Genomic DNA, 9,851 nt, shown 5'->3' with positions numbered 1-9,851 from the left:
AAGGGCTATTGCTAGTCCCTTCCTTCCTCCCCTCCCCTCCCTCCCTCCCTCCCTCCCTCCCTCCCTCCCTCCCTCCTTCCTTCCTTCCTTCCTTCCTTCCTTCCTTCCTTCCTTCCTTCCTTCCTTCCTTGTGGCTAGAATGCAGTATTGCAGGCTAACTCTGCCTACTGCCATCAGTTCAATTCTCACCAGGCTCAAGGTTGACTCAGCCTCCCATCCTTCCGAGGTGGGTCAAATGAGGACCCAGATTGTTGGGGGCAAAAGGCTGACTCTGTAAACCACTTAGAGAGGGCTGTAAAAGTACTGTGAATCAGTATATAAGGGCTATTGCTAGTCCCTTCCTTCCTCCCCTCCCTCCCTCCCTCCCTCCCTCCCTCCCTCCCTCCCTCCCTCCCTCCCTCCTTCCTTCCTTCCTTCCTTCCTTCCTTCCTTCCTTCCTTCCTTGTGGCTAGAATGCAGTATTGCAGGCTAACTCTGCCTACTGCCATCAGTTCAATTCTCACCAGGCTCAAGGTTGACTCAGCCTCCCATCCTTCCGAGGTGGGTCAAATGAGGACCCAGATTGTTGGGGGCAAAACGCTGACTCTATAAACCGCTTAGAGAGGGCTGTAAAAGAACCATAAAGTGGTATATAAGTCTAACTGCTGTTGCTAGTGCTATTAACAACTGTGGCCAAAAAAAAAAGGTCATAAAATTGACCCAACTTGTTTAGCAACTGGGAATTCTGGTCCCAGTTATGGACCAGGCAAGAAAGTACTTTTACTAACCACAGCGGCTGTTTCCATTTTGTAAAGCCCAACAAATTCCGATTCAACCAGTCAGAAGCCCGTCGTGTCAACAGGCAAGTTTTGCATCCGTTTACTTGGAAGTAGGTAAATAGCGAAACCGAGATTATTGACTTCGCTCGGAAAGCCTTAAAAGCAGGACGGGGAAGTCAATTTCCCTAATGAAAGGGATGGGTGGAAAAAAAAGATGGGGCTTCCGAATAGCCCTTTGTTCACCCTGCAGTGATGGAAACGAATCGAGCCATTAGGGATGTTTTCATTTGTTTTTTTTAAAGCAAGCATTCTTTTTTGCTTAAAAAAAAACACGGAATAAAATCTTTTTTGCTTTTCTTCTGATTAATCTCCCTTCAATGTCAGGGCGAAGAGGATGGGGGCAAACCAGACAGTGCAGAGGGGGAAGTCAAGGACAAAACACCCCCCCCCAAAAAGATTTATTTTGCCTTCTGAGAAGACTCCCACCCCAAAGACTGCGGAGAGAGGATTTCTGTTTCATTGGGTCTCAAAGAACATTACAAGGGAAAGGAGGAATGGAAGAGCCGAGGTGGCGCAGTGGTTAAATGCAGCACTGCAGGCTACTTCAGCTGACTGCAGTTCTGCAGTTCGGCTGTTCAAATCTCACCGGCTCAAGGTTGACTCAGCCTTCCACCCTTCCGAGGTGGGTGAAATGAGGACCCAGACTGTGGGGGCGATATATGCTGACTCTGTAAACCGCTTAGAGAGGGCTGAAAGCCCTATGAAGCGGTATATAAGTCTAACTGCTATTGCTATTGCTATAGAATTGTCCTCCATATTGCGAGAGCCATAATTCCCCTTTTTTACGGTTCTAGGAAACGAATCAGTTCCTGGGAAAATTCACCCCTAAACCTTCTCCCCTTCCCAACTTATCCAAGAAGGATAGTCCTCGATTTACGGCCACAATCGGGGATCAGAACTTCCGTTGCTAAGCAAGGCAGGGATTTGGACGAGTCGCTCTCGGTTTTACGACCTTCGTCGCCACTGATGTTTTTCTTTTTTTTTAAAGAGTTTTATTATTTTTTAGTTACAAAAATAAAGGTTCCATCTTTCCTTATGCAGTGTGTTGTCTGGGTGCAAACCTCTCTGTGCCACGTCTTTCACATTCTTATTAACATGATTTCCCTAAGTTTATAATATATTGAGGATTTACCGTATTTTTCGGAGTATAAGACACACCGGGGTATAAGACGCACCAAGGTTTTGAAGAGGCAAATGTTTTTTAAAAGTAGGTAGGTAGATAGAGGGATAGAGAAGGATAGAGAGAGAGAAATACAGTAGGGAGGGAGGGAGAGAGAGAGTAGGGAGAGAGACTGGCACCGGAAAAAGTGACTTATGATTGTTTTTCACACTTAGGACTTTTGCAGCATCCCATGGGGTGTGTGTGTGTGTCACTGATTTGGCAACGGACTCATATTTATGACGATCGCAGTCTCCCCGGGGGTCACGTGATCCCCTTTAGCGACCTGATGGACAAGATCAATGGGGAAGCCAGATTGAACTAACAACTGTGTGACTCACTTAACAACTGCAGTGATTCCCTTAACAACGGTGGCAAGGAAGGTCATAGAACTCACTTAACCCGGCCACAGAAATGTGGGGCTCAATTGTGGTTGTAAGTCGAGGACTACAGTTCTTGTACAACCCTTGGGGGCCTCATCCAATCCATACTCCTCTCCGCCGTCTTTGCTTCTCTACACAACCTGCGTTCGACCTCCAAGCTCCCCTCAAGAGGCAGCCAAGGGGTATGGTGGCCCCTGGAAGGCAGGCAGGCAGGCAGGCAGGCAGGCAGGCAGGCAGGCAGGCAGAAGTGACCCAAAGGCCGGGCGTGGCTTCCAGTCAGAAATGGGGGGCTGAGACATCCTGGTGGGTTGTTTCCCGTCGCAACTTTGCCTCTGGTCTTTGAGCGGCGGCCTTGGGAAGAGAGTTTGGGTTGGAAGGCGCCTTCAAATCGGTGCCTTCAGGATTTGGCCTTCTTCTCTGTGAAGAGGAACCTCCTGGGCTTCTCACTCTGCCGGGGGAAATAGAGGGATGGAGATCAGGGGGGTCATTTCAGAAAGACCCTTCCCAGAAAATGCAGTTCTGGACACTCCTGGTTGGGTGAAAACCGTGAAGGTTACTGGCTGGGAGGCTCTCCATGTGCTTGGATGTTGTATGGTTTTGTTTTTTCAAAATCAGGGGATTCTATCTCTCTCCATTGGTCCATCCATCTGTCCATTCACCCTTCCTTCCTTCCTTCCTTCCTTCCTTCCTTCCTTCCTTCCTTCCATTTACCCATCCATCCATTCACCCACCCACCCACCCATCCATCCATCCACCCACCCACCCACCCACCCACCACCCACCCTTCCTTCCACCCACCCACCCTTCCATTCACCTTTCCTTCCTTCTTTCCTTCCTTCCTTCCTTCCTTCCTTCCTTCCTTCATCTTCCTTCCATCCATCCACTGACCCATCCATCTCCCCTTCTCTATCCCTCTCCTCCCTCCCTCCCTCCTTCCTTCCTTCCTTCCTTCCTTCCATCCATCCATCCACTGACCCATCCATCTCCCCTTCTCTATCCCTCTCTTCCCTCCCTCCTTGTTGCCTTCCTTCCTTCCTTCCTTCCATCCACTGACCCATCCATCTACCCTTCCCTTTCCCTCTCTCTCCCTCCCTCCCTCCTTCCATCCATCCATCCATCCATCCACTGACCCATCCATCTACACTTCCCTCTCCCTCTCCTTCCTTCCTTCCTTCCTTCCTTCCTTCCTTCCTTCCTTCCTCCCTCCCTCCCTCCCTCCTTCCCTCCCTCCCTCCCCTCCCCTTCCTGGATTTTGGATGTTAAATCTAGATAGCCTTTCCTTTTAATTGACCACACCCATCATCCCCTACTATCACCCCCTACTTTGCTCCCCGACTTCTCTGAAACCGAAGAAGACTCATCCTCAGGATTGGCCCCCTATTCTGTACCACCTCGACGTCTCCTGTTAGTAAGCCGCTTCCCCTTCCTATGGGGTGAACGTTGAAGGTTACAGTACCTTTTGGGTGGCCTTCCCTTCTGTTCTTCTCCCGGGCAGGTAGGGGATTTGCTCGTAGGGATCCTCCAGAGGCTCAGCTTGGCTTTTGGTTGCGGACCGTGCAGAGTAAGGGTCAGCTATTTTTTCATATGGGCTCTCGGGGTTGATCTGACTCTTGGAGACCTGGCCAAACTTTGTGGAGATTTGATCATAAGACCCTGGGCACCCGCTCAGGGAAGACTTCAGAGCCTTTTCTGAACCATGGAAGATACTTTTTGCCCACCTGAACGATTCCAGAGTATTAGCTGGGTTGTCTGTCCATAAGGCAGGCGGCTGGTTTTTCGGCTGAAAGGACTTCTCATCCACACGTTCCTTTGGAAGTTCAAACAAGGATCTGGCTTGGTTTAGTTGCCCGTGTTCTTTGCTGCCCAGCGGCTTTGGGTTGATCCCAAGAGAAGAGGCATGGAAGGGCATGGAATTTTTGGATTTCTTCAGCAACGTAGGAGATAACTTTGAAGGCGGGCAATTAGGAACGGCTGATTTCTTGGCCGATGGAAAGGCGGGCGGACAACTGTGGGGCTCCGGAGATATCCAAGAGTTTTTGGGTTGGTCAAAGGCAACCCTAGTGTAAATTATTTCTGGTTGAGCGGCCTCTGCCGGATTCACTTTCACGGTGAATGGTGTGTCTGATTGCTTGGCCGATCCAAAGACGCTTCCTGTTTTCCTTTGGGAAGGAGAGGAATGACCTTGGCCCAGTCCTACAGGTTCCTTTGTGTCCCCAAAATTTCTGCCCCCCTCTTTTGACTTCCCCAAGCTCCTTTGATCTGAAGGAGGCTTCTTCACAGCTGAATAAATGGTTCCTTCACATCCAACTTCTTCCTCCAAAGACAGGGACTCCAGCAAGCGGGATCTGTCTGGTATAGGTGGAGCTGCGTCTGGGTCCTCCTGTGTTGGGTAAAGCAAGGAAGGGAAAAAAGGAGAGTATGCAGAGGAGAACGTCTACTTCTTAGAATTCTTCCTCCTTTATTAGAATCCTTTCTTGGCCAAGGGTGATTGGACACACAAGGAATTTGTCTTCGGTGTGTAAGCTCTTGTGGGAATTAGTTGTTTGGCAGAGTGGTGACGTGTGGGGAAAAACTCTCCTTGTGTCTAGTTGTTCTGGTGCGCAATGCTCTATAACAGTGTTTCTCAACCTTGGCAACTTGAAGATGTCCGGACTTCAACTCCCAGAATTCCCCAGCCAGCGAATGCTGGCTGGGGAATTCTGGCAGTTGAAGTCCGGACATCTTCAAGTTGCCAAGGTTGAGAAACACTGCTCTATAATGTCATTTTGCTCTATAACTTCTTGGTTGAACCTTCTGACTGACAAGAAAAGAATATAAACTTTTCCCGTTGCTGAGTTTCAGCAACCAGTCTTGAAAGACATACCACCACCTCAAACAGGGAGGAACATCAGAGATGTCATAATTAATCGCTACCAATTCCTTCCCCCTTCGGAAAATGGTTTTCTCCACCCCTCGGCAGCCTCCTCAAGGCTGCCATATTGTTGAGTTGAGAACAACCCATGAATTCCTATTGCTTCCGTCGAGCGAGTAGGCTGAGGATATTTTAAATCAATGCCCCCAAATGTTGCATCTTGCAATGGTGAATGCCACCATGGAACTTCGCTTCTTCTGAAGATCTCATCAGGAGTTACATGGTGAGGATCTGGGAGTTGAAGTCCGGACATCTTCAAGTTGCCAAGGTTGAGAAACACTGCTCTATAATGTCATTTTGCTCTATAACTTCTTGGTTGAACCTTCTGACTGACAAGAAAAGAATATAAACTTTTCCCGTTGCTGAGTTTCAGCAACCAGTCTTGAAAGACATACCACCTCAAACAGGGAGGAACATCAGAGATGTCATAATTAATCGCTAATTAATCAACCTACCTTTGAATTTTGACGTTCTTTGGAAAGAGACTTCTGCACTTCCTGAAGTGGAATCTTTGGATGTCCTGGCTGATTGGCGAAATGACTCCGGGTAACCAGCGAATCGGCAGATGGGTTCCTGCTCAGCGTTGGAACGTCTGCCTTGGAACTTCGGTCTGAAGATATTTCATCATATATGCTTTTCTCCTCCGGCTATGAAAATGGAAAGAACGTGGGAGAAGATACAGCATGATGGACCGTTCCCGCTAACTTAGAAATGCATGTAAGGTCTAGATAACGTCTTACTTCAAATTCTTTGGGCAGCCCAGAGACCACGAACCCAAAATACCATCCCAACCTTTAAAAAAAGAAAGGTTTCGAAAGCTACAAATATAGCAGTACGTCAACAGCAATTCAGAAATATGAATTTCAGCTCTAAGGAAACTAAAGTGGCATCTTGGTACCCAACTGCTCTCGTTGAAACTCTTCGAAGTTGGTACTCAACGCATTTTGATGTGAAAAATTTGTCCCAGTACTCATTGTTTGGTACTCAACACACAAGCTGGAATTTCTTGGGGGTTGGCTGCTTTGTGAGTCACTATGTTATTCCTCATGGGGAAAATTTCATCACGCCTCTCAGAACCAATTAAAAATAAGTATCGAAGTACCACTGTACCCCGTGACGCTAAAATGATGATGACATTCTTGGATAAAGAAGGATATCTCTGGCTGTTTTAGGAAGCCTCAAGAGAGGGTCTTCTACTGATTGCAACCCTTTAGGATAGGCTGGGTGGTAAGATAGGGACACTTAGCTAAATAGCACTAGCACTTAGACTTGAGCCTTGAGCCAGTCAGGATCGAACTCCAGACTTTTGGGCAGAGTCAGCCTGCAATGCTGCATTCTATCCACAGGGAGGGAGGGAAGGAAGGGAAGGAAGGAAGGTGTACAATAGCCCATAGACTTATATACCGCTTCATAGTGCTTTTACAGCCCTCTCTAAGCAGTTTACAGAGTCAGCCTCTTGCCCCCCAACAATCTGGGTCCTCATTTGACCCACCTCGGAAGGACGGGAGGCTGAGTCAACCTTGAGCCTGGTCAAGATCGAACTTCTGACAGTGGGCAGTGAGTTAGCCTGCAATAGCAATTGCACTTAGACTTATATACCGCTTCACAGTGCGTGACAGCCCTCTCTAAGCATTTACAGAGTCAGCCTCTTGCCCCCCCAACAATCTGGGTCCTTGTTTGACCCACCTCGGAAGGACGGAAGTCAACCTTGAGCCTGGTGGGATCTGAACTGCCAAATTGCAGGCAGCTGGCAGAAGCAGGCCTGCAGTACTGCATTCTAACCATTGCACCACCGTGCCTCTTAAATGCAGTGAAACCACAGGATAATAGTTTACGTTTGCTCAAATGGGTTGGATCTATGCACAGTGTTTCCCAACCTTGGCAACTTGAAGATGTCCGGACTTCAACTCCCAGAATTCCCCAGCCAGCGAATCGCTGGCTGGGGAATTCTGGGAGTTGAAGTCCGGACATCTTCAAGTTGCCAAGGTTGGGAAACACTGATCTATGGTTTCGGCAATCCGACTCACCTTGGGACAGGCCGATGTGAGGTTTTCTCCAAACGGCTGAATTTCGGACCTCTGGTAGTAGCTGATGAGTTCAGCCAAGTTCAGATGCTCCTGAGTGTCTCCGGCTACAATGTACTTCCCGCTGCGGTAGGAGATGACAAAATGACGGCAGCGATCCTTCCCTCTGAAAGTCAAAAAGCTGGCCATCGGAGGAGCAGGAGGGTGAGGGCAACCCGCGGCCTCCTCTGGTTCTTTTCTCCACTCCCCGAAGGAAAACGAAGAGTCCTTAAACTCCCCAGGGAAGCCAAGTGGAATTTCCAGTCTAATTCCAGATCACCCAGGTGGCAGCATCGTTCCTTCTCTGGTCTGCCTAGGTCCCGCCTTTCATTTGCCTCTCTCTCTCTCTCCTCTTGCCCAGGTGCCACGTCAAGTCCCAGGTGGGGTGGGGAGTGGGGGGGAGAGACACACACACACACACACACACACACACACACACACACACAGAGAGAGAGGACAGCCCAGCTCTTCCTCCTGCCTCTCCCCCACCCCCAGCTATCCTGAATACTCAAGGGGATTGCAAATTCAGCCCCTGAACTGGGCAGCCTCATGCCATGATGGTGTTGTCCTGAAGGACAGGACGGCACGAACAAGCTGAGTTTGGGCACCCTGGGCTACATTTGGCACCAACCTGTGGCTTCTAGAGATGCAGTGAAGCCAGAAATGGAAGTTTCCTGCTGGTAATATATATATTTTTGTGAAGGTTGCTTTGGATCATAGGTTCTGTTCAGTTGCTACTAGCAGTTTGATCTCTTGTGACCGCAATACTTCATTTGTCTATCAGTCCTTAATCTCCTTCCTTCCTTCCCTCCATCTGTCTTCCTTCCTTCCTTCCTTCCTTCCTTCCTTCCTTCCTTCTTCCTTTCCCTTCCTTCCTTCCTCTTTCTTTCTTTCTTTCTTTCTTTCTTTTTCTTCCTTCCTTTCTTTTTCTTTCTTTCCTGTTTTCCTTTCCTTCCCCTTTTTTCCCACCCTCCCTCCATCTCTCTCTCTCTCCTTTCTTTCTTTTCCTTCCTTTTCTGTTTTCCTTCCCTTCCCTTTTTCCTCCCTCCCCCCCTTTCCCGCAGCACAGTAGGCAAACCCCCCTTCCCTTCCTTCCCAAGCAGTTTGGTTCTTTCCACTCTAGAAAAGATCACTAGAATCTGCCCAGCCCTGGTTCCTCTCTTCAATACTAATTTAATCCCTGGCATTTAATCCCAGGTCAAAAGCTGAAAGACTGACCTGGAGGAAGCCCCACAGTCCATCCTCACGGCCTCTCGAGGACTGAATTCAGAGCGCCGGGGTGTGTGGAGAAAGAGACCAAACCCAACGGGGATTTGGGAAAAGGGAAACTCACACCACGAACGGTGACCTTTCTCACCTGTGGGAGAAAGGAACCTGCCGGGACTTACCGGTAAGAGAGGATGTAGCTGAAGGCTTTTTCGTTCAGCCTGATCAGGAAGCACCCACATTCTCTGTTTTCCAGCAGCATCTCGGTTTCCCTGAGACAGGAGAGGAATTTTGACAAAAGATTCACGTTTTAAATATAGCTGTGATGAAGACGTTCCAAAGATCAACACAACAAAGGTTTTTTTTTTTTAAAAAAAGCTGGCAATGATATACTAGTTCTACAAGGGTGGACCTTCCATAATCTTAAACCACATGTGGCTTCCACGCCACCTCTCCTCTTCTGGAGGAGGGAAAATCTGTCCTTAATCTCCTTCCTTCCTTCCTTCCTTCCTTCCTTCCTTCCTTCCTCCCTCCCTCCCTCCATTTTCTTTCCTTCCTTCCTTCCTTCCTTCCTCCTTTCCCTTCCTTCCTTCCCTCCCTCCGTTTTCTTTCCTTCCTTCCTTCCTTCCTTCCTCCTTTCCCTTCCTTCCTTCCTTCCTTCCCTCCCTCTGTTTCCCTTCCTTCCTTCCTCCTTTCCCTTCCTTCCTTCCTTCCTTCCTTCCCTCCCTCCGTTTTCTTTCCTTCCTTCCTTCCTTCCTCCTTTCCCTTCCTTCCTTCCTTCCTTCCCTCCCTCTGTTTCCCTTCCTTCCTTCCTCCTTTCCCTTCCTTCCTTCCTTCCTTCCTTCCTTCCTTCCTTCCTTCCTTCCTTCCTTCCTTCCTCCCTCCTTTCTCTTCCTTCCTTCCTTCCTCTTTCTTTCTTTCTTTCCTGTTTTCCTCCCCTTTTTCCTTCCTCCCTCCCTCCCCCTCTCTTTCTTTCTTTCTTTCTTTTTCTTCCTTCCTTCCTTTTTCTTTCCTTCTGCTTTCTCTCGATCGGAAAAGGGGTCGTCCGCTTACTGTCTGCTCAGGGACCCATGGAACCACTCTGGCATCTGGCCGTCTTCCAGCAGAAGAGCAATCTGCGTCTCCAGGAACCATCTTAAGATCAGCTCCTTCAGCATCTCCGAAGGCTGCCGGTCCCTTCCTGAGGAGGGAGCTCCCACCAGGTGATTCTGCATCCTGCCTTCCAAGAAGAGACACAGAATATCCCCAGGGAACCAAATATATATATATGTATCTTCTTCTTCTTTTTTTTTTTTTTACAGCTTCCCAAAA

The 9,851-nt window shown here is 48.7% G+C and overlaps 1 protein-coding gene across 1 annotated transcript; it reads right to left on the bottom strand.

The window, feature by feature from the left end:
* Positions 1 to 2,757: 2,757 nt before the first annotated feature.
* Positions 2,758 to 9,754, bottom strand: LOC116519269 (SH2 domain-containing protein 7-like). The gene is made up of 6 exons (XM_032233108.1): positions 9,594 to 9,754; positions 8,723 to 8,812; positions 7,299 to 7,461; positions 5,727 to 5,918; positions 3,817 to 4,740; positions 2,758 to 2,808 (listed from the first exon to the last, which is right to left on the bottom strand). The coding sequence occupies exons 1-6, from the start codon at positions 9,752 to 9,754 to the stop codon at positions 2,758 to 2,760; spliced, it is 1,581 nt and encodes a 526-aa protein (XP_032088999.1).
* Positions 9,755 to 9,851: the final 97 nt, after the last annotated feature.

The sequence above is a fragment of the Thamnophis elegans genome, chromosome 16 (assembly GCF_009769535.1).
Source record: "Thamnophis elegans isolate rThaEle1 chromosome 16, rThaEle1.pri, whole genome shotgun sequence".
In the NCBI taxonomy this organism is placed as follows: Eukaryota; Metazoa; Chordata; class Lepidosauria; order Squamata; family Colubridae; genus Thamnophis; species Thamnophis elegans.
Note: the sequence above shows the minus strand (reverse complement) of the source record. Positions and strands in the feature narration are given on the sequence as shown.

Coding starts and splice junctions, on each gene's coding strand:
- LOC116519269 (XM_032233108.1), bottom strand. CDS start 9,754: ATGCAGAATCACCTGGTGGGAGCTCCCTCCTCAGGAAGGGACCGGCAG. Junction 5,919..7,298: donor TCACATCGGCCTGTCCCAAG/GTGAGTCGGATT, acceptor CCATTTTCATAG/CCGGAGGAGAAAAGCATATA. Junction 2,809..3,816: donor AAGGGAAGGCCACCCAAAAG/GTACTGTAACCT, acceptor TTCCCCCGGCAG/AGTGAGAAGCCCAGGAGGTT.